This window comes from Taudactylus pleione, unplaced genomic scaffold, assembly GCF_031769625.1.
Source record: "Taudactylus pleione unplaced genomic scaffold, aTauple2 ptg000094l, whole genome shotgun sequence".
Lineage (NCBI taxonomy): Eukaryota > Metazoa > Chordata > Amphibia > Anura > Myobatrachidae > Taudactylus > Taudactylus pleione.
The window spans coordinates 2,688,876-2,716,306 of NW_028284496.1; the positions used below are offsets into that span (position 1 = coordinate 2,688,876).

The 27,431-nt window shown below is 41.8% G+C and overlaps 1 protein-coding gene across 1 annotated transcript in view; it reads left to right on the forward strand.

Moving 5' to 3' along the window:
- The first annotated feature begins 1,624 nt into the window (after window positions 1–1,624).
- Window positions 1,625–27,431, forward strand: part of LOC148526773 (ly6/PLAUR domain-containing protein 5-like) — a 31,136-nt gene continuing 5,329 nt past the window's right edge. The window contains exons 1-3 of the mRNA XM_088469861.1: window positions 1,625–1,679; window positions 11,412–11,531; window positions 24,950–25,123. Of these exons, the coding sequence (XP_088325987.1) occupies window positions 1,625–1,679; window positions 11,412–11,531; window positions 24,950–25,123 (349 nt within the window). The remainder of the gene's footprint in view (window positions 1,680–11,411; window positions 11,532–24,949; window positions 25,124–27,431) is intronic.

The following is a 27,431-nucleotide window of genomic DNA, read 5'->3' on the forward strand; positions in this document are numbered from 1 at the left end:
ACCTTCCCAGCACTGGACGGGAAGAGGTGGCTTTTTCCACCATTTGCACGCCCCCTGCAAGTGCTGAAAGGAGCACCCACAGTCCACTTGCTGATATGCAAATTGAAGATGTCACTGTTGAAGTACAACAGGATGAGGATACTGGTGTAGCTGGCACTGAGGAGGAAGTTGGCGAGGTGGATTCTGATGGTGATGTGGTTTGTTTAAATCAGGCTCCGAGGGAGACAGTTGTTGTGGGATGAAAAAGCCCATCACGGTCATGCCTGGGCAGAAGACCAAACATTCCACCTCTTTGGTCTGGCAATATTTCTATCCAAATCCAGACAACAACTGTCTTGCCATATGTACCATATGTAAAGGTGAAATAAGTAGGGGTAGGGACGTTAACCACCTAGGAACATCCTCCCTTATACGGCACCTGCAGCGTGTTCATAAAAAGTTACTGTCAAGTTCAGAAACTTTGGCTAAGCCCGTAAGCAGTCCAGGGACACCTAAATCCCTTTTTCCTGTTTTATGCAAGGAATCGGTGGATGAGGAGGATGAGGATGACATCTTGCCTCCGTAGAGCCAGTTTGTGCAGGGACACATTAATTGCCAGCTTGTTTTGTGGGGGCCCAAATGAACCAATCATTTCAGCCACAGTCATGTGGCAGACCCTGGCGCTGAAATGATTGGTTTGTTAAAGTGTGCATGTCCTATTTATACAACATAGTCCAAGGACAATTCCATCTTGCACCTCTTTTGTTTCTTTGCAGTATGTACTGTGTGGGGCCTAGTTTTTCAAACTGCCATCCTGTCTGCCACTGCAGTGTCACTCCTAGATGGGCCACGTGTTTGTGCCGCCCACTCGTGTCGCTTAGCATAGTCATCCAGCTACCTCGGTGCAACCTTTTGGCCATAAAAACAATATTGTGAGGTGTGAGGTGTTCAGAATAGACTGGAAATGAGTGGAAATTAAGGTTATTAAGGTTAATAATAGCATAGGAGCAGAAAAACACACAAATTCTGTGATTTTAGCTGTTTTATGCTTTTTTAAAAAAAAATACAGATCCAAAACACAAAACCCAGAACCCAAAACACGGAAGGGTGGTTTTGGCAAAACCAATCCAGATCCAAAACACGAAGAAAGATCCAGATCCAAAAACAAAACACAAAACACGAAAAGTGGCCGGTGCACACCCCTACTTAAAATCTACAAATATAATTGAAAATGTAAATTTTTACCTACTTTTTGTAGAATTTAAGGGATAATGAATAGACCCTTTGATCCATGTGATATGTCCTGTAACTATTCTTAGTCACTTAAAAGTTATGAATTTTTTTTTTATATTTCCCACTTTTCACAGCTTTATTTGGAATTTTTTTTTATAAATCAGGTGTGGTTCAGTGTTCATGATTGAGACAATAAAATATCAGGTGGCAAACAATACATTTCACCCAGTAAGACTGAATCAGGAGATGTGGCTTTTTGCCTTTTGATAGCAGAGGGTAAAGAGCCCAAGTGACGCACATCTTTAGTAGCTGAGCCAAGCCCATCTTATTAAACGTTTTAGAGGAACTTACTTGGACATCATTGCTCAGCTGTCAGTGGTGGTTCCAGTTGGTTATTACAGTATTTTGAACAATGACAATCAGTAAAACTCTTTTCCTGGCTTTGTTCACCTGTAGCCTTGTATCAGGTAAGGATAATTTATGTTTGTAATTTAAAATAAAAATAGGAATAAATAATATACCCATGATGAAGATGTTCTGACGAAATGCACAATTAATAATGATTGAGCCTTTGGGGCAACACAATAGAACAATTATAGGTTTAGACATGAAGGCAAACAACAAAAGTAAACACAATGCTATTATATTTTTTATTTTTTTAGGAAAAATATTGTTTTTATTATATGCATTTTAAGTGCATTTTTTTGTTTGTTTTCTGTTTTTAAAATTATATTTTATTGAAGGTATTTTTATTAATAATAGAAACGAAAAATACAAACATACAGTACTGGTTACTAGATGGGATGGAGGCAAGTGCAATTCATCTCTTCATCATTAGCCACCCAGAAGGTGCAGTTACACTACTATGGAGTATGGATACAATATTAGGTACTTTAGTAAGATTGCTGAAACAGTACCAAAGTATAGTACGGTATGTTCCATTTTTTAGTAAGATAAGTTCTACTATTAACTGTTTCAATTGCTATGCTTTTGTTGGACTATATACTAAATATATATATATATATATATATATATATTTTTTTTTTTTTCTTTTATGCACATTGCATGTGGTTTCAGTTATACAGCTGGAGTATAGTTCATAGTTTACCATAGCAAACAATACCATTGCCATACAGTTTTTTTTATTTGCAATGAAATTAACTATCCAAAGCCATAAAAGATTAAACTAAACAATAATCTGTTTTGAAAGACTTGCTATAGTGTATAATTCACTGCAACAAATTCTACTCTTTCTGTAGTGAAACGTAGCGAACACAGTATCTCTTTGTTTCTGGATCTTATCGAAGTCATTAGCCTTTTTATCATGCATATCTAATTAATATCTAATTGGGTCACAAAACATGACCATGGGACCCTAATACTGTGCGCTGACTCCCCTGAAACAGACGCACTTGTACGCATACAATTTATTTTTGATAAGACATAAGCTATGTTTATTGAGTAGTATACCTTCAAAATCTTCTCCAACATTCATAGTATTATCAAATGTTGCAATACATGGAGAAATGTGCCCATTACACATTTTTGCTTCCAACATTTATAATGTTTTGAAAAAAGTTTTTCCTTTATTTATAAATATTGGAAGATAAACATTCAAATATTATAACATACACAGATCTGTATTATTCATGGGTAATTTCTACTTCCTGCTGTGCACTGACAATGTAGCATGCCGCAAGATTAAGACTCCCATACTGTACATCTGCAGTGGATTGGGGCAATTGCCTGATTTGCAGATGATTGAGGTAAAAAATTGTGAATATATGGCGTACACCGATCAAAGATTCAGACCAAAAAAGTGATTGGAATCGGTAAATCAGGTTGTCCAACATGTTGGATTCCACCGACAAACCGGGGCTGGAGATTGCTAGTTTATGGTAACATACACTAGTAAAAGGATGGGCCTTTCAGATTGGCAGATCTGTCTTTCCTGAAAATTATCTGCTAATCACTGAAAATATCTGTAATGTATGGGGGCAGATTGGTAGATTGGGGAATCTTTAGATTGGTGAAAATATCACAAAATCTGCGAATCATTCTATTGTGATTGCTAATGTATGAGTCCCTTTAGTACCGTCGGTAACTTAATTATTTTGCATTTTTATCATCTCAGATGTTGGTCAGTAATAAAAACTGCTACAACTAGATTTGTAGACAATAGAAAAATTTCTGATAAAAGTTTCAAAAATGTAATGTCATCGTATAATCCTTTAATAAATTGTAATTAATATGGGTAGAGCTCAGTTCTCAATAGATGATATGTTGAAAACTCTCTGGGTGAATAAAATAGTTTTAACATGGTCACAACGTTAAAGTGATAGGAGCTATTCAATTGTTTGTGCCGCTGGGTGCCAATTATTTCTGCTTGCACCTTTTCGAGATGGCGAGCAGAAATCTGCCCAAAATGGGGCTTCCCTGTTCCCAAATTCATCACACCTAGTAGTGTGCATAGGTTTAGTCGCTTTAAGCCACTAATCCCGGTACATTTGGGTGTGATATGTACTATAACAGTAATGGGCGAATGGATGAGCGCAGCGCCTATGTTTATCAGCAAAACAACTGAATACAGGTTGAGTCTCCCATATCCAAATATTCCGAAATATGGAATATTCTGAAATACGGAATATTTTTAGTATGGCTAAGAAAGTGAAACCTTGGCTTTCTGATGGTTCAATGTACACAAACTTTGTTTAAAGCACAAAATTATTAAAATACAGTATACAATTACCTTCAGGCTGTGTGTAGAAGGTGTATATGAAACATAAATGAATTTCATGTATGTACACAAACTTTTTTTGATGCACAAAATTATTAAAAATATTGTATAAAATGACCTGAAGGCTGTGTGTATAAAGTGTATATAGAACATAAAGGCATTCTGTGTGTATATTGGGGTCCCATTCACAAGATATTTCATTATGATATGCAATTATTCCAAAACACGTAATATTCCCATATTCAAAATACCTCTGGTCCCAAGCATTTTGGATAAGGGAGACTCAACCTGTATTGCCAATCAGGCGGCCAAAAACAATTGGATTCCCCCTCTGAGCCAAAGATATGTCAGTAAATAGTTTTGCAGCACATTGGAAAGTGGTAGGAAGCTATATTGGTGGCAGCCTAAATTCTAGATATTAGGGACCACATATCAATTTTTTTAAAATTTTACTTAGAAAATGATGTAAACAAAGAATACATTTTATTAATATTTCACTTGACATTGCCAAAGTGCATTTTATAGTCAAGGATATGAGGATGCCTATATCTATTTTTAACTATACTGTTATTACCATTAAACTACTACAACTAGTTATTATTATTATCCCTTATTTTTATGGCACCACAAAGTTTCCGCAGCACCTTACAAATGAGCAAAAACAAGAAAATAGTGACCTACAGTATAAAACATTGCAGCAGGTGGGAGGGGAAAGGGTCAAGGGGAGAGGTGGAATGGGAGGGGGATCGGATGAGGGCCATGTCTTCCTCTCCAGATACATTGGAGAAACAAGTCAGAGTTGGTAAGATGGATGTTCAGGGGTGGTTTGGGAAAGGAGGGGGTAGGTGCTGACGGTCTAATAATAATAATAATAATAACAATAATTAATAATAGCGCACTGAAATTGTACCATGATTGCACACAGGTCTAAAGTGGGGCATACATTATATAATTCTGAACCCGACTTGCTGATTATGGTCGGATTTGGGCACTAATTGCATAGTGTATGGCCACGACCAGTAATTATTGGTCAGCAGGACCGGCTCCAGGGGGAGCCGCGCCCTTTGCAGAACGAGACTTAGTCGCCTGTTACTTGCGCGCCCGTTACCTGCGCGGACGGAAATGGGGGTCTGGCCTAATTAACATAGGCCACACCACCTAAATGAGTTTATTTGGGGGCATGCCTGTATGGCACGCCTCCCGATTAATGTCAGGCTGGGGGCGAGCCCAGCACTCTGTCAGTAGCGGAGTGCACGTGGCATCCATTCTCTTCTCCGGGGTCCGGCACCACTGCACAGCTGCGGCGGTGGAGGTGCTCAACCTCCCAAGCGCCCGCGGGACTGTCCCTCTGAAATTGGAAATGGTTGGTAGGGGTGCACCCTCTATGGTGTGACGCCCCTGTTTGACCGCACTGGTCCAACGTGCCTCGAGCCGGCTCCGTTGGTCTGTCAGACATATAAAGTCGTCCAGCATGTCCGATAGATCTGATAATTGGTCAGCCGTGTATGTACTGCCACAGCTGACATTTCCATTGTTCCTTCACAGGGGAAATGTCTGCTCATCAAAGGAGGAACGCAGATGTCGTGTAGCTATACACTGTAAATATCTCTTGGTGTACAACCACGGTGTCTGCCGGGTTTCAGCTTGTCAGATAAAATGTCTGTCGGTATGACAGACATTTTATGTGTAAATGTATGCCCAGCAAACGTGTTACCAAAAGGACATATGATAAATGGCATCAGTGCACTGAAATAGATTATTACGTTATGCAGTCTTTATTATCAATCTCCCTGGAAATATAGAATTTTACTATGTACTTGTTCCAGCCCCTGAAAACTATTTAACTTCCTTACTTATAAAGAGCAGTAAAAAAAACATGAGGAAAGTAAAAGTTTTATTAAGTGTGTGACACTCAAATTATGTATATTAGTCACCAGGACATTGACCATGGTGTCAACCAATTAAATATTCAGGCCCCCATTTAGTAACGATTTTTGTCACCAAAACGAGTGATAAATTTCACTGTGTATGATAATGGTGCTCCAGCCAATCAGCTCCCAACTGTCCTATTTCTAACAGGTGACAGTTGGGAGCTGATTGGCTGGAGCACCATTATCATACACAGTGATATTTATCACTTGTTTTGGTGATAAAACTCATTACTAAATGAGGCCCTAAAGCTTTTACTCCTCAGCATAGAAAATGTCTAAAATATCCTTAGCACATCAATATTAATAACTAATATTTATCTTATTAGTGTGTTTTTATGAACATTTGCTAATCTCTGAACTCTCTCACCCATCCACCCAATGAGCTAATCATTTTGCGTTCATTTTAAATCTACATAAATAAGGTGTCAGTAAATCATGTAAGATAAGCAGGAATTAATTTTTTTGAAAATGTGAGTTAAAAGGTATTTTAAGTCCTGCGGTCATTTTATTTTTAATATAATATGTGTACAACGGATAAAGAAGTGTATGAGACATTTCTTTTATAAAAGTAGGGTCTATAAGAAAGTGACAGGGCCTGTTTCAGCATGGACGCAGCTGCTAATATGCACGCAATCGGTGGATAATTGCGTTCTGCGCATGCGTATGCATATCAGTGCGCGTGCGCAATCTAGCAATTGCAAACGGAACTGCGATTGCAGAGGCTACGCAGACCCAGAGCAGAGTGATTGACAGGAAGTGCCGTTTGTGGGTGGTGACGGGGAAGGGTCGGGCGAACGCAGGCGCGCCAGTGCCTTTCATTGCCGTTGCAGGAGCGTTCATATATTATCCATTGCGTGGCCTCGATGTTACTGATTGTTTCTCTATGTTACCCTAGTATACGGATGTTAGTAAGGGAAGTGGACGTCCTTATGTCAGGCTGTGATCGCAATGTTAATGCAAACATTTATATATCCCCGCTGATATTAGCAATTGCGCTCCATGCGTATAAGCAGAATTACAATCCATAGTGAATCAGGCCCACAGATCATACTTACATATCAAATGGACTGAGCGATTGATTTACCTTTGCAGAACAGGCAGTGGAAACACTGGGGAAACTGCTGAACCACCCAGGCTGGAGTATTTAGTGCCAGAGAATCATTGGTTAAATTTTTTTTTTAAATATCACTTTAAGCTGTATCTTGCAGATATGTCCAGACGGCCTTCTGTGCAGGATCTGCTGCATATAAAGGGGTCCGACCTTATTAGATGTGTGAGGGAAAGATGTACAGGTGGTAGCACCGCACCTAGGATTTGTGTGTTGTGTTTAGTGCTGAATTAGGGAAAAGTGTTTCTCTATGGTTCTGAAATATTAGGTGTGTAGCAGGTGTATTTGTGTGTATGTGTCAGCCGTATATATTAGGGGTGAGCGGGTTGGGATTTCTGAAATCCGAACCCCCCGAGCCCCCCCGATCCGAGGCTGATCCGAGTCAGGCTCGACTTTTCCTGCCTGACTCGGATCTGAAATCGAGGCAAAACGTCATCATCCCGCCTTCCGGGTCTCGCGGGTTTTGGATCCTATATAAGGTACCCGCGTCGGCGCCATTTTCTCACTCGGCTGTGGACAGTGAAGAGGGAGGGTGGGAGTTAGGGCTGGCTGGGCTGTGCAGTGTAGTGCAGAGTAGTGTTGTGCTGTGCTGTGCTGCGCTGTGCTGCTGTTGTCCATAGGGGCTGTGTCCACTACTTCAAAGTCCATAGGGGCTGGCTGTGTTGTGCTGTGCTGCTGTTGTCCATAGGGGCTGTGTCCACTACTTCAAAGTCCATAGGGGCTGGCTGGACTGTGTTGTGCAGTCAGTTGTCCATAGGGGCTGTGTCCACTCCAAAGTCCTGTGCAGTGTTCCAGTCCTAAAGGGGTGCTGTAGTGTTGTCCAGGGGGTGCTCTGTCCGTCAGGGGGGCTCCCCCAAGTGCTAAAAAAAATATATTTTTTCTGTGTTTGTGAATTGTGTGCACTGTGGCTGCATGTGCATCAACAAAGGAGCAGCGCCAAGCGTGCGCCTGTGTCCCATTAGTAAAGGGCCGGCTGGCTTGTCCGTTAAAGGGTGCTGTAACCCCCAAAGTACACTCCAAACCAAATAAAAAAATATTTTCTGTGTTTGTGAATTGTGTGCGCAGTAGCCGCACGTGCATCAACAAAGTAGTGCCAAGCGTGCGCCTGTGTCATAAGTAAAGGGCCGGCTGGCTTGACCGTTAAAGGGTGCTGTAACCCCCAAAGTACACTCCAAACAAAATAAAAAAATATTTTCTGTGTTTGTGAATTGTGTGCGCTGTAGCCGCACGTGCATCAACAAAGTAGTGCCAAACGTGCGCCTGTGTCATAAGTAAAGGGCCGGCTGACTTGACCGTTAAAGGGTGCTGTAACCCCCAAAGTACACTCCAAACCAAATAAAAAAATATTTTCTGTGTTTGTGAATTGTGTGCGCAGTAGCCGCACGTGCATCAACAAAGTAGTGCCAAGCGTGCGCCTGTGTCATAAGTAAAGGGCCGGCTGGCTTGTCCGTTAAAGGGTGCTGTAACCCCCAAAGTACACTCCAAACCAAATAAAAAAATATTTTCTGTGTTTGTGAATTGTGTGCGCAGTAGCCGCACGTGCATCAACAAAGTAGTGCCAAGCGTGCGCCTGTGTCATAAGTAAAGGGCCGGCTGGCTTGACCGTTAAAGGGTGCTGTAACCCCCAAAGTACACTCCAAACAAAATAAAAAAATATTTTCTGTGTTTGTGAATTGTGTGCGCTGTAGCCGCACGTGCATCAACAAAGTAGTGCCAAACGTGCGCCTGTGTCATAAGTAAAGGGCCGGCTGGCTTGACCGTTAAAGGGTGCTGTAACCCCCAAAGTACACTCCAAACCAAATAAAAAAATATTTTCTGTGTTTGTGAATTGTGTGCGCAGTAGCCGCACGTGCATCAACAAAGTAGTGCCAAGAGTGCGCCTGTGTCATAAGTAAAGGGCCGGCTGGCTTGACCATTAAAGGGTGCTGTAACCCCCAAAGTACACTCCAAACCAAATAAAAAAATATTTTCTGTGTTTGTGAATTGTGTGCACTGTGGCTGCACGTGCATCAACAAAGGAGCAGTGCCAAACGTGCGCCTGTGTCCCATAAGTAAAGAGCCGGCTGGCTCATTTCTTAAAGGGTGGTGTAACCCACAAAGTGCACTACTCTCCAGCAAAAATAAAAAAATATTTTCTGTGTTTGTGTGCGCCTTAGCCGCACGTATATATCAATATAACATAAATGGAGGACCAAACTTTCTCCGATAAAAATAAAATAGGGAAAGATCAAGAACCACTTCCTCCTAGTGCTGTTGCTGTTGCTGCTGCTGGGAGTTGTTCATCATCCCAGAGAGGAAGTAGGAACACCACTACTTTTACTAAACAATAGACCCTCCAATAGTCCCTAGCGATGAGGATGAAGTACGACAGCAGTCATCCTGAAGCAAAACGTATAACTGAGGCCTTGACTGTTATGTTTGTGTTAGATGTGCGTCCGGTATCCGCCATTAGTGCAGTGGGATTTAGACAATTGATGGAGGTAGTGTGTCCCCGGTTCCAAATCCCGTCTAGATTCCACCTGCATCCTCAAAGCAGCAGCGACAAGCGTGCGTCTGTCTGTTAAAGGGTGGTGTAACCCTCAAAGTGCGCTCCACAAACAATAAAAAAATTCTTCTTTTTCTGTCTTTGTGAAATGTGTGGGCTGTAGCCTCACCTGCATCCTTAAAGCAACAGCGACAAGCGTGCGTCTGTCTGTTAAAGGATTACATCGGTGACAGCATCCAAGTAGGCATGTCAGACAGTCCGTACATGTACTGGCAGGAAAAAGAGGCAGTTGGAGGCCTCTGTACAAACTGGCTCTATTTTACCTGAGTTGCCCCCCCTCCAGTGTGCACTCCGAAAGAGTGTTTAGTGCAGCCGGGAACCTTGTCAGCAAAAGGCATAGGAGGTTGCTTCCACAAAATGTGGAGAAGATGATGTTCATAAAAATGAATTATCAACTTTTCCAGGGAGACCAGCCTCCAGAACGTACAGAGGGACCTGTGGTGATGGATTCCAGCGGGGACGAATTAATACTCTGTGAGGATGAGGATGTACACAACACTGAAGAGGGTGAGGAATCGGTGAATGAGTAGGATGAGGACGACATCTTGCCTCCGTAGAGCCAGTTTGTGCAGGGCCAGATTAATTGCCAGCTTGTTTTGTGGGGGCCCAAACGAACCAATCATTTCAGCCACAGTCGTGTGGCAGACCCTGGCGCTGAAATGATTGGTTTGTTAAAGTGTGCATGTCCTGTTTATACAACATAAGGGTGGGTGGGAGGGACCAAGGACAATTCCATCTTGCACCTCTTTTTTTTCTTTGCATTATGTACTGTTTGGGGCCTAGTTTTTCAAACTGCCATCCTGTCTGCCACTGCAGTGTCACTCCTAGATGGGCCACGTGTTTGTGCCGCCCACTCGTGTCGCTTAGCATAGTCATCCATCTACCTCGGTGCAACCTTTTGGACATAAAAACACTATTGTGAGGTGTTCAGAATAAACTGGAAACGAGTGGAAATTAAGGTTTTTGAGGTTAATAATAGCATAGGAGCAGAAAAATCAACACATTCTGTGATTTTAGCTGTTTTTATGCTTTTTTAAAAAAAAAATACAGATCCAAAACACAAAACCCAGAACCCAAAACACCGTAGGGTGGTTTTGGCAAGACCAATCCAGATCCAAAACACGAAGAAAGATCCAGATCCAAAACCAAAACACAAAACACGAAAAGTGGGCAGTGCACACCCCTAGTATATATGTGTGTTTGGATTGTATAAGTTTGAACACAAAAGGTGTGATTGTAGGTATTGTGCTAAGGCAAATTACACATACAGTATAGGAAAAGCAAGGACCGTGGATATGATATAAATCAATATATTATACTGATAGCAATAAGAGTGATTGTGTTCAAATGATACAAATATAATAATCAATATGATGTGCAGAACACAGAGGAGACCTGTCACCACCTTCTCTTCAAACACAACAGGCAAAGAACAATACAAGATCCAACAGAATATCTCATCCAACACGAAAGTGGTCACATACTGCACTACAATACATAGGACGTACAACGTGACAATTCTAAACTAGAATCCAGTAACACAACATATCAAACAACTACAAAAACCAGCACAACCAAGATCCAGTGACCCTACATTTCATTGCCGTCCAAGAGGTTAAATCAAAGTGGAGTGGAGGCAACTACGTACACAAAATAAATTTGCTTTAGCCAACCACCTACTGTACAATTACCCATGTTACATTTAAACCTGACATTCCTCACCGGTACAAACATATAGAATGCAAACACATAAATATATGCTATTGACGCACACACACACACCAAATATTTCAGACATAAAAAAACACTGTTTCCTAATTCACACACACACACACAAACACACACACAATATAAATTGTATCTCTTATTATGTTTCAGGCATCCTGTGCTTGGAGTGTCATGTTTGTAATGATGCTGTGGAATTGGGGTGCACTAAGGCTGAAAATTGCAGAAGTGATATAAGCACGTGCACAGGAACTATTGTCCATATGAAAGCAGGTAAATTCTCACATTTCTCAGCTAAGAAAAGTATTATTATTTATTTTACTGGTGAGTATACAAAGGGTATAACATGATCTTGGCCAGGGGCATCCAAACTTTTTTCTTAGATTGCCGTACTAAGAAAATGACTTTATATGGGGGCCACAAAATGTTTTCTCTCAGTTTGCCTCCCGGTAAGTAGGTAAACATTGTTTTGCTGAGAAAATATTATTCTAATAAACAATAAACTAATACAAATATCTTGAAATAAATATATTTTTAATTATTTTAAATTTATAAAATGCCACACCTGCCCCCCTATTAGTAATATGTCACACATCTGTGCCCCAAATTTATATGACACACAGAAATGACTCTATTTGGCAATATGGCATACAATAATGCCCCTGATTGATAATATGCCACACAGAGTTCCCTCAGTTGTGTACCTTTATATACTCAGAGATCTCCAAGCCATGCCTCTTTATATGCAAGCCTCAGAGCCCTCTTAGTCATGCCCCTTAATATGCTAGCCTCAGAGCCCCCTCAGTCACTTCTTTAAATGCTCAGAGCCCCCTCAGTCATGCCCCTTTATACTTTATATACCAGCTTAAGAGCCCTCTCAGCCATGCCCTTTATATGGTCAGAGCCCATTAAGATGTAGACATGAAATGCCCTTTATATGACTCAGCCACTTTTTGTCCTGATATTGACAGCTCAGAGCCCCCCTCATGCCTTCAAAATTACTTACCTTCACCACCAAAGCTCCAGTCCTCTACACCATCCATTCATCCATCCTCAGCCATCTCTCTATTTGTCCACCACACATGCCAGATGGTCACTTCAGACAACCCATGGCCAGAATGATTACTCAGAGAAGGTTGAAACAGGGCAGACTGGAGGTGGAGCAATATAGAGGGATGGCCAGGCTGTGATGCACTCATAGTCATGCTGCCAGCATTGCACCCAGTGGGATATACCTCAGGGAATAGGCAGCCTCTGGACTCAGGACCCTGTTCCTATTCTTTCAAATTTAATGTTGAGACATAAAGCCTCTGAATGTAGACTGAGATGTAAGTTGTGTGCAGCAAAAGAAGTTTGACAAAAGAAACAAATCAGTTTTAAATATAATAGACAGTTACAGGAAGGATTGCTGGTACATGGACTTGGGAGCCACAAGACATTTTTGTTGCAATCAATAATGATTTATATCACTGAGCCTATGTAATCCTATAACAATCAGAGGGATTACAGACAAAGGGCCTGATTCAGACCCGCTCGCAAGCGCATAGCGCTCGCAAGCGGGTCGATGGTGGGCCAGTGTGCACTCGCAGCATGCGCACTGCGCAAGCGTGAGCCCTGGAGCGCACGCAAAAAGCACTCGCTCCAGCGCTCGCATCCAAAAGGGGCAGCTGTTGATGTTGATCCACCTGATTCAGAGCGAGCGCTCGCTTTTTGCAAGTGGCTCTGAATCAGGCCCTAAGTCCTTACTGCAACAAAAATTGGGACAATAACGGTGCTACTGAATTAAAAGATAAAACCAAAGTCCCAGACATATTAAATGTGTTATTTGTACCATATTTGAGGACAAACCTCATTGACATAAGCATTTTAGAAAATAAAGCCTTCAAGGTCAAGTTTATTGTTCAAAATAAAAGAGGGACTGTGATAGCAACAGCAACCCGGTGCTAGCAACTATATGTCCTAGACATAGAAGATTTTTGTGCAATAATGGCTTCTGAAATAAGTAATTTTGGGGAACTGTGGCACAGATGGCTAGGCCACCTGGGGTACGATAATGTCCATAAGCTTCTTGATGGAATGGTGATGGAAATAATCATAAGTGATACTGAGAGACCGATGTTTGAGAGCAGACCCACTGTCCATTCCAAAGTCAGTAAACAGAACTAAGGCACCATTAGCATTGGTGGCCTGATGGAAGTAAAATCAATAAGTGGATAGTGATATTTCCTGAAGTTCATAGATGATGTCACAAGAATGAAACGCGTTTATTTCATCAAAGCAAAGAGTGAAGTCATGAACAAAATAGAATACAAAAGTCTGGTGGAGATTAAAATGGGTCAGAAATTAAAACTCTTCAGTTCTAACAATGGTGGAGAATATGAAAACAAGAATGTAACAATGCCAAACATATGGCATTGAGCACCAATTAACCATTGCATGCCAGAATAAAATTGTGCCAGTGAGCATGCACAGTTGTGGAGAGATGCTGAGTGACATGGGCATGGAAAAGTGTTTTTAGCAGAAGCAGCTTCTACTGCATTATACTTAAAGAATCATGCTCCCACAGTTGCTGTAAAAGAACACTAGTCTGGAAGAAAGCCAAATGTCAATCTTCTCAGAGCGTTTAGATGCAAAGCTTATGCACACATTCCAAAAGAGAAGAGATGCTAGCTGGATCTGAAGTCAGTGGAGTGTATCTTGCATGGATACTGCCAAAAGAGTAAGGGATATAAACTATGGGGCATTGCAAATAAAAACTTATTAAGTCCAGGGATGTAGTGTACTGTGAAACAGCACCACATACCGTGAGGCTGGGACAAGAATCACAGCATGTTTTGTTTAGTTGGATATGACTACAGCCGGAAGACTGCCAGTGTGGATACCCAGTTGCAGAACAGGATCTGTAAGAACAATGTAAGAACCAAATAAATAAATATTTTCTGTGTTTGTGAATTCCCCCTTCCCCCCCGAAGAGAAATCACAAGGAATCTGCAGATATCGCTTTCTGTGAACCCCAAAATATCCAAGAGGTAAAATCAAGCAGCGACTAGGAAAGCAGCAATAGACATAGAAATGGCATCACTGCATGACAACAAAACGTGGACTCCTGTATAGAGTCAACACCAGACAATCAAGAACAAGGTCTTCTGTAAGATGTTAAATGAATATGTAACTGTTGTCTGTTACAAAGTCCATCTAGTTGTTAAGAGTTATACACAGAAATCCAGGATTGACTCAAGTGAAGTCTTCTCCCCTGTGGCAAGTTAGAGTACACTGCTTTTAGTCATAGCCATATCTGCCATGTATGATTTATTGCTGTACCAGTTAGATTTTGATTCAGCTTTTCTTTATGAAGATTTAGATAAAGAGTTGTATATGGAACCTCCTAAACATTATAGTAATGACCTGTTCCAAGAAGAAAAAAGTATGTTTATTAAAGAAAACATTGTACAGGTTGAGTCTCCCATATCCAAATATTTCGAAATACGGAATTTTCCAAAACACAGATTTTGTTTTGGCATGACTGATATAATGAAACCTTTGATTGTTGATGGTTCAATGTACACAAACTTTCTCTAAGGCACAAATTATTAAAAATAATGTATACAAAGGCTGTGTGTATAGGGTGTATATGAAACATAAATGAATTTCATTTCTGTACACAAACTTTGTTTGAGCCACACAATTATTGAAAATATTGTATAAAATTACCTGCAGACTGTGTGTATAAGGTGTATATAACACATAAATGTATTCTGTGTGTATATTTGGGTCCCATTACCAAGATTTTTCATTATAAAATGCAAATATTCCAAAATACGGAATTTTCTGTTATCCAAAATTCCCCTGGTCCCAAGCATTTTGGATATGGGAGACTCAACCTGTACTGTCTGAAGCACAGCAGCGGCTGCTGGTATGGTAGGTTAGATGCACTGCTTTTGTAGATGGACTTTGTACTTTTAGAGACTGTTCTCTGTCTATAACACAAAACAATAGAGCAGAAACTGTTCATCATTGTTGTTTATGTAGATAACTAGTTACTAGCAGGTCATGAAAATCATCATGGATGTCTAAGCTCATAGACATCACTTCATTGGAGAGTTATTGAAAAGGAAGTCTGTCAGTGTCACCTTTGTAGAGATTGAAGATAACGTTGCTGATATGACAACACAGGGACTGACATCATAAGTGCGTTCCATTCGATATATACAGTAAACAGTAAAATTGCAGGGATGCGCTGTGTTAACATAAGTTGCTCAATCAGATTAGGCAAACATAATTTTTTCAAAAAGATGATTGCTGCAGTGAAAGTGTGAATAAAGATGAAGCTGCATGAATATCTATAACATAAAGATGAGGCTGTATAAATATATATAACACCACTCATCAATACTACATGATAATACAAACAATGGCCCTCATTCAGAGCCGCTCGTTAACAGCAGTACGCTCATTGCGTTCCGATGTTGAGAAAGCGCTTGCGTCGGTGTAACACTGCGCATGTGCGTACGGCATATTGCGAGTTTTTTTTGTCTCATTCGTCAAATAGCGTACAGGAAGTGACATGTCAAATGTGATTGACAGAACAGGGCGTTTTTGGGCGTTGACGGGGGTGGAGATGGAAAAACGCAGGGGTGGCGAGGCGTTTTTTGCGCGTACATACATTATCTGATGCGAACGTCAAATGTGTTCGTACCAACTCATACGTCACTGGATGATCCTCTTTCCGTTCAAACTGCTCGCACAGCTTAGGGTCTGGATTACTCAATCACATTGGCGATGGCCTTCTCCTCCGCCCCGGCCCTCCACGATGTTTCATCGATTAATCACGGCTTGTCAGAAAAACAATTAGTTTTGTATTGAAAACCAGCTTGTAATGTGTTTTGAAATCAGTTTTTTGGGTTAGCACAAAACCGTACGCAGGTGGAAATCATAGCTGCTAATGTCAGGATTACACAATCAATTAGCGTACATTTGTTGGTCTGTTTTTTTTGGTTGATATTTGGTTTTTGTGCTATTGTAACAATAATGTCATCATGTTTGTGTGTATTTTTCCATTTTGCTTTTGTCTGGAGAATTTGCATCCTTATGTAAATTTTAAAGTGTTCCTTAAAGAGGCCTTTTTTTTTATTTCGTTTACATTTTTTGGGAGCTCGTTTTTGCCTTGTGGGCCAAGATTAAATGTAAACCATTTCTAAAATAATGTCAGAATACAATGTCGAACATTTTTTCAAAATTTATTGGAAACTAAAAACATTTTCAGGCACATTTTTGCCCCAAATATTTTTGGCAGTGTTAATTTTTAAATTTGTGCAAACATAAAAGGTATGGAAACTTAAATCTGAAAAAAAAAACAATTCACAAGAAAGGAGAGGGAAGTTTTGGCCAGAAAGGAATATGGGGCAAGCACAGAAGGAGTGTGGGAAAAGTAGCCAGTGCTGTCAACGTTTTTTCCCCCATTTGGCTGGGGGAGGGTGGGCGCCAGACCGGGTCCGGGATGTCATCGGGCTGGCCCGTCCAGAGGCAGATGTTGTGGCCTCTGGACTAGGCACAGGGCTAGGCACATTTGGAGGATTGGCTGATGTTGTGCCAGAGGTGGAGGATCCTGATGTTCCAGCAGGAAGGGAGGTCGGCTCCACCATGTGCTGGCGAACGAGCTGCTCCAGGGCATTGGCGATGCGGATGTTGGCCCTGGTATTTTCCGCCAGGGCCTGACCAATGGTCACGTTGGCCGCAGCATTTTGCTCCAGGGCCTCAGCCACCCATACCAGACTGGCGTCCATCCTCTGCAGAATCTCCGTATGGAAATCCGATTTAAAATTGAGTTCTGTGAGGAGGGACACTGCCTGCGAGGGGGATTGCCCTGGACTGGCTTCTGCAGGGTCCTCAGCCGGATGTACTGGTTCCTCCCCTGCAGAGCCAGCAGAAATTCTCCGGCCAAGGCTCCCCTCTGGAGCAGACTCATCCGCCTGTGTCTCTGTTGGAAAAATGAGAAAAGAGTCACATTAGAATCTACATATTGGCACAATAACATTTCAGAGTTGGTGACATCACAATATTTACCTGGGACAACATGAGGAGCCGCAAAGTCTGGCATGTCCGTATCCATGTTGGACACGCCAAACACCTCCACAGCATGCACACACCCCTGTGCCAGCTCTTCTAAATCATTCAACTCCAATGACACAGGGGTGGGACCCCCACCTGTCCTCCTTGCATGCCTAGCCCTGTCCGCCAGTTTTTGCTTCAGGCGATATTTGAAGTCGCCCCATCTGTGGGTGAAAAAGGAAACATTATTCTGTTTTTTTGGGGGGGTTTTGGTTTTAGGGGGGTCAAGTTTTTACTTACCGCCGTTTGACATCCCGGGCTAGACGGACATAATCACCCACCCTATTGACAGCACTGGCTACCTCCTCCCACATTCTCCACTTCTGGCTTGCACTCATATTCCTGTCTGTCTGTGGCAGGATAACCACACACTTCTGAACCAAAACCTCCATCTCCTTTCTTGTGAATTGTGGCTGCCTTTTCTTTTTCCCTGCTTTGGCCGGAATACTGGGCCCAGCAGCCTCTTCCATGTCATCCTCCTCACCTATTTGTTTAAATGTTGAGAAATTTAAGCTTGCAAACTTGCACTATATTATGTTTCAAAATAATCATTTTTTTGAAATGCATGAAATACTTACCGGCAGACTGTTGGCCATTGTTTCCCTGGTCTGTAGCCATTTCTTATCTCCAAACAAGAAATACACCAGAACGTTTTTTTTGCCTCGTGACGTATTTATACATGCGTCCTTATTTTTCGTCCGCATCATTGATTGTGCGTTCCTATGATCCCTCCTTAATTTGTGCGGGAAAATAAACACTATTTATGGCTTGGGGCGTCTCGAGTTGAGGTGGCGGTTGTTGGTTGTTGGAGGTTACGTTGGTCGGAGTGGATTGTTGGCGGGATTTGGATTTGGCGTTGTTTGGAGTGGTTTTTGGTTTGTCTTTTTTTTTTTTTTCCGTTCGCTTTTTTTGCTGTGGTTGTTTTCTTTGTCGAGTTATTTTTTGGTAAGTTTTTGGCCGTCTTACTTTTGTTCACTTTGTGTCTCCTTCTTTTTGTGAATTTTGGCTCTTTAATTTATTCAAAAATCTCCTTTGTTAGGTTTCTTTTGGCTCTGCCCCAACAACCTTTTTATCCGGTGACTTATATATCCTCTATTGGTAAGTTTATTTTTTCACTTGTTTATTAAATGTTGTTTTTTTTTTTAACGCAACTTTGTTTGACCTTACACTTTTAACCTTTGGTTTTGTGAGTCCGAAATGTATGAACTAATTCGTGCTTTTTCATCTGCGTATTTTTTTACTTGTATTTGCGAACTAATTAGCGCATTTTTATCTGCTTATTTTGAGACTTGTATTTGCGAACTAATTAGCGCATTATTATCTGCTTATTTTGAGACTTGTATTTGCGAACTAATTAGCGCATTATTATCTGCTTATTTTGATCCGTGAAATTGGTTGTGTTTTCCCTTTAGCATTTGTTTAATACATTTGGGCCCAAATTGAGGTAGTCTGCGCACTGTCGTTTTGCTCTTTGCCCAAATGTGTGTTTCTCCCCTTTTCTGTTTTGTCTTGCACCCAATTTAGATTCCTAAATGCCCACCCTAAATTGTTGCATTGTTTATTTGTTATTATTTATAGGTTTGGACAATCATGACAATACCCCGGCATGTAAGCATCATTGGATTGTATCATCAAGCTAAGTAATTTTTCAAATATTTTTGCCCAAAAAAGCCTTACATTCAAATCTTGCCATTTCAGGTTGATCTTGGTCGGATTGTTGTGGCCATGCTCCCGGAAGCCGACCAACCTCAATCTTGTCCCAGGCGTAGGCATCGTAGGCGTGCAAGGCCCCAGATATATCGAACATGTGTCACCCTTTTTGGAATGCCCGATGATGAGGTGTTAAGACGCTACCGTCTTCCGCCCAAAATCATCATAGACACTCTCTCATTAATAGAGAGTGATCTTGAGCGGCAAATTGACAGTCCTACAGCAATACCACCACTTACGCAATTTATGGCGGTGTTACATTTCTGTGCCTCAGGATCATTTCAAACAACGGTGGGAATAGTGGCGGGAATCTCACAATCCTCCTTTTCCCGGATCCTGAGGGCAGTGATGGAGGCCCTTTTCAAGCACCTCCATCATTTTATTAAAATGCCTTTGGATATGGGTGCCCTTAGTGTGGCCAAGGCCAATTTTTACCAAATAGCTGGCTTCCCACACATCATAGGGGTTGTGGATGGTACTCACATACCACTTCAGCCTACCGCACGTCTGGAGGCCATATTTCGCAACCGTAAACACTATCACTCCCTGAATGTAATGGTGGTATGTGATGCCTCCCCCCAGATCCTGTCCCTGAATGCAAAATTACCCGGAAGTGCACATGACTCATTCGTCATCCGGCAATTAGGGATATGGCACAAATTAAACAACCTACAAGCTGGTGATGCGTGGCTTCTGGGTAAGTGGAGACCTTTAGTACATAACAATGTTTAGCTTGATACACAGTGATCCTGATGTTGTCATTTTTTTTTCACAGGAGACAGTGGCTACCCTTGCGCACCCTGGCTGCTCACTCCTTATTTGGCTCCCACACCAGGGCCACAAAGTAATTTTAATTCCGCACTTACAGCCACCAGGCAAGTGGTGGAGCGCTGTATCGGCCTTTTAAAAGGCCGATTCAGATGCCTCCACCGCTCTGGTGGCGAGCTCATGTATTTGCCGGATATGGTTTCGAAAATTGTGGTCCTGTGTGGGATATTTCACAACATCGCCATAAGGAGTGGTGTCCCAATGCAGCCAGAGGATGGCCCCCCCAAGGTTGGTCCGAGGTCAGTATGTGGGGGGGCCATATGCGATGTGGTGGCCAGATATTTTAGGTAATTATTGGCAACACAAAAGTGTTTAGACACAATGTGGTAAGAATTTTTAGAGAACATCTAATTAATTTGTTTTTTGTTTCCCATCTTCTGTTTGATTTCATAATCTTTGGGACTCAAACGATGACTACTTCCTGCTACCCAAAAAAAACCTTCATGGGGTCACATTGGATATATATTCTGGAACCCATATTGCAACGCCACATTTGTGGAATCATGTTGGCATGCTCCTTCATCAACCAGTTCTTGATTTTTCATTTCTTTTTTCATATGGTGTTTTATGGGTTGTATTTTTGGTTTTCACTGTGTGTATTGTTTGTGAGTCAACACTTTGTTATTTTAGTTATGTTGTGAATACATTTTTTGAGAGTGTCATTTTGGTCATTTTATTGCCCATTACAAGCAAGTGTAACCAGGTTCACCCACGTTAAAATTTATTAAGGGTTAATCCTGTAATGACGCAATTTGATCTAAATTTAAAGATGCTTTCTGGGTCAAAACCAACACCAAAAGGAATCCTGTACAATCAGTAGTCTTTGTAATCTTGGCCTAAGCAGGTTGCCCCCCAAATTGGAACATGTAAAATGTAGTAATAATATAAATTGTCAAACACAAAAAAAGGCCAAGCAGATTGTTACTGTTAGGTGTTTCATGTGCCTGTTTTCCTAAAAAATAAAACACACAATCTTAGTGACATTAATTGCCATTACTTGCTGGAACAGTCTACTTATGTCAGTGTAAACAATCTAAGATTTGGAGACAAGGAATGAGACAGAACGTTAAGTACAAAATTTTAATTAATACAACTATTTTTTAATAACAAAAATAAATTAGGGACGCAGGATGACAGACATATGGTCAAGGACCACCAGCAGCCCGATGACGTAGCCCCGCATCCTTTCTACGCATCCGGCTAAGTCCGCCAAACGCCTCTGTTCCTGTGTGGGTTAGAAAAGTGTGGGGCTTAATACATAATTAATGAAACCACATTAAAAAACAAGCCAAACAAAGCTATCCAAAAATGACAATATTGTGACCAAAAGCAGATTTACCCCAAAAAAACCAAGGCCCCAGAAATGGACACCCTAAAATTTGCAACAAAAAACATCAGATTCTGACAGGTGTGATATGTGTATGGGGAAATCAGCAGTAAAAGGTAAAGACAAACAGAAATCAACACCAAATTATGACAAACCCCCCAAAAAAAGGCACAGACACAGGATTACATACAAACACTTTTATAAAAAAAGTAAAAAAACAAACAAACATACCGTTCAAAATCGCGCCCGGGACAGAAGCAACTCCCTCGTCCTCCTCGGAGGTGCCAACATTCCCCAACGAGTTTGGAGGGGTGATTTGGGATTCAGGGTAGGTGGTAGTTACGAGAGGGGTGGTTGGAGGGGAGGGGGAATTGGGATGGAGGGGAAGGAGCCCCGACACATCTTCCACAGGGTCTGTGCAGGCTGGGGAGGAGGGGGAACTAATGGAATTTTGGGGTGTGGAGGTTTGGCTGGGGGTTGGGGAGAGGGGCTGAGAGCGCCGTCTTTGACGGCGATGACGCCGTAGTCTTCGCTCTGCCCCTAAAAGATGGGAAACAAATTGTGGTTATTTTCAACCCTGACCTAGTTAAACGCTAATTTATGACAACACAAATATGTAAACATGGCCATGCAGATATGAGTAAAAAGAATAAATAGGACATACATGAAAACATGCCCATGCAGATATGAGTACAAAGAATAAATAGGACATACAGGAAAACATGGCCATGCAGATATGAGTACAAAGAATAAATAGGACATACATGAAAACATGGCCATGCAGATATGAGTACAAAGAATAAATAGGACATACATGAAAACATGGCCATGCAGATATGATTACAAAGAATAAATAGGACATACATGAAAACATGGCCATGCAGATATGGCCACAAAGAAAAACATGAAAACCACAGTCACAAAAACTTACTTTCCGCGATCTGCATGCGAAAGCATGCCAGCAAGCGGGGCGTCCGGCGTTGCAGGTCGGACCACCTGCGCTCCAGCTGGCCGATCTGGCGGCGTGAGCCGAAGGAACGCAGGCGGCCACGTACCTCCGCATATGCGGAACGCTTTTCCCTATTGGTGATGGGGGGAGGCTGGCTGGTGATCCGCCTGTCCATGACCTCGGTTAACACCATCAGCTCGCGCCTGGTGAATGCCGAGGCTCTCATGATGGCAATGGTGTATTTTGTAAAAATCAATTTTAATAAAGACCCGAAAATAAATTTGATTGGCTAATGTATTTGGGTAATTAACAGGACCAATTCTATTGGTTAGTGTATGAGTCATGTGTTCGACAGGGCCACAAATCTTTTGCGATTTATGATAGGCTTGATGCAGTGACATGCGTAAGCAAATTTAAATAAAGAAATGAACCCAGTAAAATATGCGTGGTTAAAAACAAATAAAACAAATGTTTAATTGTCTCAAACATGTATTTTGACAAATAACAGCGAATGTTTAAGCCATACGTATTCTGCGGGTAAACACAAACACGGACAAGAGTAAAGTTTATTGCATTGCCAAAAAAAAAAAAGAGCAATTAAGATAATTGATATATTGATTGGCATGATACGATTGAGGGAGGTAGGCAGAATAAAGGAGCAGGTAATCGGAATCTGACAGTCCCACTTCCGGTTTGTACTTGTGCGTGTGTTTCCTGCAAGCCACATTGAGGATGTACGCTCGCTATTTGGCACGCTCGTTAGTTAGAGGAGGGGTTGGTAGAGTTTGGGGAGGATGTTTAGATGCGTTCGAAATTATGAGCGAGTGCTTGAATTAACATATGTCTGTACGTACGCCGAACGTACGAACGGCCACTTGCGTTCGGGTCAGAATGAGGGCCAATGTTCCATATCAAGCCAACTTGTAATATTAAGCTCTTTTGATGGGGTTTGGTGGTCTGGAACAGAACCCGGGTAAATGTGGGGTACAGACAGCTTAAAGCTTTCCCTGCCTTACCATGCCAAATCCCTCCGGTGTCTTGCTGAGCGGTGCTATGCTGATCGTCTCTCTGTAGCAGTAAACATGCTTCTCTTCTTTCCGTTTGCCGGTCACGCTCTCCTGCCAGAGGCAGGAAGCAGCCGGCTTCAGGTTCAGAAGTGCAGTCAGTGCGGATGCACAGTACTTAGCCCCGGAGGTTAGACATCAAAAACCCGCTGTTAACCCCTGTAATACCGCTATTCTGCTTATCCATACATTCCTACTCTACAGGAAGTCGCGGGAAGCTCCTAATTTTTTGGGCAACCACCCGCACCCCTGGTAGAGTAGGCATTTCTCCCGCATTCCTGCTCACTTCCTAGAGAATTGGGCAGAATGGGTAGAATTTCTGCGGCGATTGCAGGTCCCTGTGTAGGGGTTGGGGCTTACTGACGCAATTCTGCAAGAATTGCATCATTTGGCTTTGCCCCCTATTTAATGCTGCGTAAATCAAGGCAATTTACTGCGATGGGGCATGGCTTTATGATGCGGACCGTCATGTCCGGCCCCCCATTGCCACCCAGCTCCCTGGACTTTCCCAGGGAGGAGAAAAAAATAGTTGGCAAGTATGTGCTTACCGCTGATACTGCTGTGTTACTGCTGTTACCCTGTTGATATCAATAAATCCAGCATACTGTGTAAGGACCCAGGCCCTCATTCAGAGGCGGTTGCAAGAAGTGATCGCTCTCTCTGAATGAGGGCGGCCGCTTCCTATTTTTTAGAGCGGCCTCCTGGTCGCTAGCTATGCTGTGGGCTACCACCCACAGCTTAGTGACCGACCAGGTTGATGGTCACGATGGTGATCACCATCGCGACCATCGGGGCTTGCGACCAGACCCTAAGGTTGGGTCTTGGCAACCGCAAGCCCCAGGGAGCTTCCTGCTCTGATCGAGCAGGAAGCTCCCCACTGACATCACTGATGATGTCAGTCCGGCCACCCACAAAACGTTAGGAGTTCCTTAAGGAACGCCTCCATTTGTGAAACCACCCCCCCGCCCCGCCTACATAACGGGGCGAGCTGTTGATCAACATCGACAGCCACCCCTTTTGTAGAGAGCTCCGGAGCAAGAGAGTTTCTCTCTCACCTCGGGGATTGCGCACGCACAGTGCGGCCGCTGCGCGTGCGCAGGGCTAACCATCGACCCGGTTGCGAGCGCATCGGCGCTTGTGACCGGGTCTGAATGAGACCCCCTCTGTGTGGCCTAACAGTCACTTTCAAATTTCTCATTCAAAGTGATGGAAAGTTAGGAATTTTACTTCTTAAGTTGGGTACACACTAGATGACTTATGTACCAGGTCGATGGAAGATGTGACAAATGACATATCATGCAGTCCGAACACACCGCAATCTGGTGAACAACCACACAATATATTGTTCCCACGCTGCATCCAAACGCATGGGGTCATCAGTCACATCCTCAGATTGAGCAGCATGTTCGGCAGATGCCACGGATGACACCACAGGAGCGTGCATAGCGCGTACACACTGGACTATTTGAACGATTTGTTGTTTTGATCCAACAGAAAACGACAAATCATTCAAAATATCGTCTAGTGTGTACCCAGCATTAGATTAATTTATATTAATAAATAATCCACAAAAGAGAATAATATATGATTAATTTTGTAGCCATAAAACTAGTCCCACACTAGTACATGATGGTAACTTTAATACAATGGTCAAGAATAATCCCAAAATCAAATTTCATTGCATCTTATATATGTTCCCCTCCAGGCACCCGGACAGAGACCAGGATACAGAAGGGTTGTGGAAAAGGTGTTCCGTCAACTGTTATCGCTAGTTCTGATGTCCATGGATTCCAAATTAGAGGCCAGAAATCTGAATGCAGCTCATCAAACTGCAATGATAAAATCTTGGACTTCATCAGACTACCAACTCAAACACCAGGTTAGCAAAAACAAGAGCAACAACAAAAATACTACAATTGTGTACTGAATGCTGCAATATTTCTGTGAAGTCCCAAGTCTCTGGTTTAAATTAATGAATAACCTGTTTGCAGAACACTATTCCAAATAGTAGTTAAATATTCTTATTATTAGAAAAATTGATTTGCACTAGGTACAGTTTGCCCAACAGAGTAACTTTCAAGGCCATATCTATATTATTTGCCCCCATGTTTATATACTGTATACAAATGCCCCCCCCACCACAACCAGTGCCTTAGATATCTATAGTTTCAACCACTACTGCATTCCATCGTCATAGTCTAAATGGACAGAGCTCAGCAAAGTGTCATTATAAACCGTGGACATGGTGCATTTAATAGAGGCATGGGTAGATTTTTGCATAGGATTATGGTCAAAATGAGTTCAATTTTTTGCCTTCATTGTTGAATGATATGAGTGGTGAATCTTTAACCCAGCTGCCTTTGGTCTGGGCCTTTGTGGGCTTTCCAAAAACCTGGATGACCACCTAAATTGAGATAAATCATTGTGGCAGTTTCCATTCATCAAATGTATACATTATAAAGTTGACGTGGGTCAGTTTACAATTCTTATTGATATAGATCATTTTAGATGATGTTTTACAACAAGAATTGTTTTACTGGAGTTTAGGTCCACATTCAATTGCTCTACTACTACATTGAGACAACTTTTTATTGCATAAGGAAAAAATATATTTACTGTACATTGTGCCTTTTATGTGGAAGGTCCTTGGCATAGAGATGCAGGTCAGCGATAGGAATGAAGAATTTTTTAAAATAATATAATTGAAAATAGTGACTATGGGTCTGATTCAGTTTAGTATGTAAAACCAATGGTTTATGTACTAACCCAATGGAGGGTGAACTGCGTATGCATAGGACCCATTCTGCCTATTTACAGAACGAGTTCTGCGATACCAGTTGCAGTGCCCTCCGACCTGCAATCTGATTAACAGGCTGCAGCCATTTGGACATGGGGAGGCAGCAGTGCCAGGATGCTTTACTGGAATGATGGGGGGATGAGTGCTGAGGCCAGGGTCTGCAAAGTAGGATGCAGATATCCTGGTCTCACAAGCAGCCAGGAGCTGGCCAGGCTGAGTAAGATTCAGCTTCTTACGCAGCCTTGCCAAAACAACAACCATATTGCCCATGGCAAATTAATTGCTATGGGCAACTTCTCCATTTTATCTCTCGCCAAGTCTTGCTATATCTCCCTTATGTGATTTTACCTGTGCAATGGTGCTGTTTGGGAATACTTATCATTGTACTTAATTCTCCCAATCTATTTAATACAATGGAAGGGATGTTTAGAGGGGTAGATGGTATGTAAATGTTCCATAGTATTGTATAAACAGAAATGGCAGGAGGGAACCCGAGCAGGTGCTTTCTATGAAGGCCATCATACCTTGTTACATCAGTGTATGGGGACTCTACTTAATTTTTGTTGTGCTGATTTGGGGGTCTCAGGAGTTTCAATCATGGGAGAATAAAAATAAAAATTGTCAATGAAAGATTTGGGGTAAAATAAGAGAGTCCTGGAAAGACCAATACTGGTTGTAATACTGAAACAAGATCTGCATTAATGTTTCTATAAAAGTGAACCAGTCCGAAACACATTTCAGTGTATATTTATTATTTTTGAGTCGATTTTTATGTCAATTTTAAACGACTCAAAATCGACTGTATAAATCACTAGCGAAATCTCTAATTTACTAACATTCAATTAACTCGAATGCGATGTGGGTCGACTTTCAAGAGTGTAAAAATTGTCTATTTGGAATGTGAAAAATCACCTGCAAAATTACCTGAAAATCAACAAACACTTCCTAATGTACTCCTATTGTGCAAAACATACCACATACACTGTAAGCCACAAACACTCATTATAGAAAGGCTGGCACACACGCAAGCAAATTAAATGGGAGTTTTGTGGTGAGAGAGGATGGAGGAGTGGTGATTTCATATAGGTGCTTAAAATCAAACAGTTTAACAATATACTTACTGAAGAAATAATTTGAAATAAATTTAACACTAATCTGACACCCAATTTCTCAATACACCTGAACCTATATTTTAATATACAAAATGTGCATTCTATCACCGATTGATTGGCTATTTGTACCTTGTTATCCTCAGCAGGAGTCTGCAGATGGGTCAATGGAGTCAGAAGCCAGGAGCAACAGCCATAGCCTAAATTGCCTGTTGAAAAAAAAATCACATATATTAACAAGTTCAGGTAGCTGATTAGTTAACATATCCAGGTGACTTACC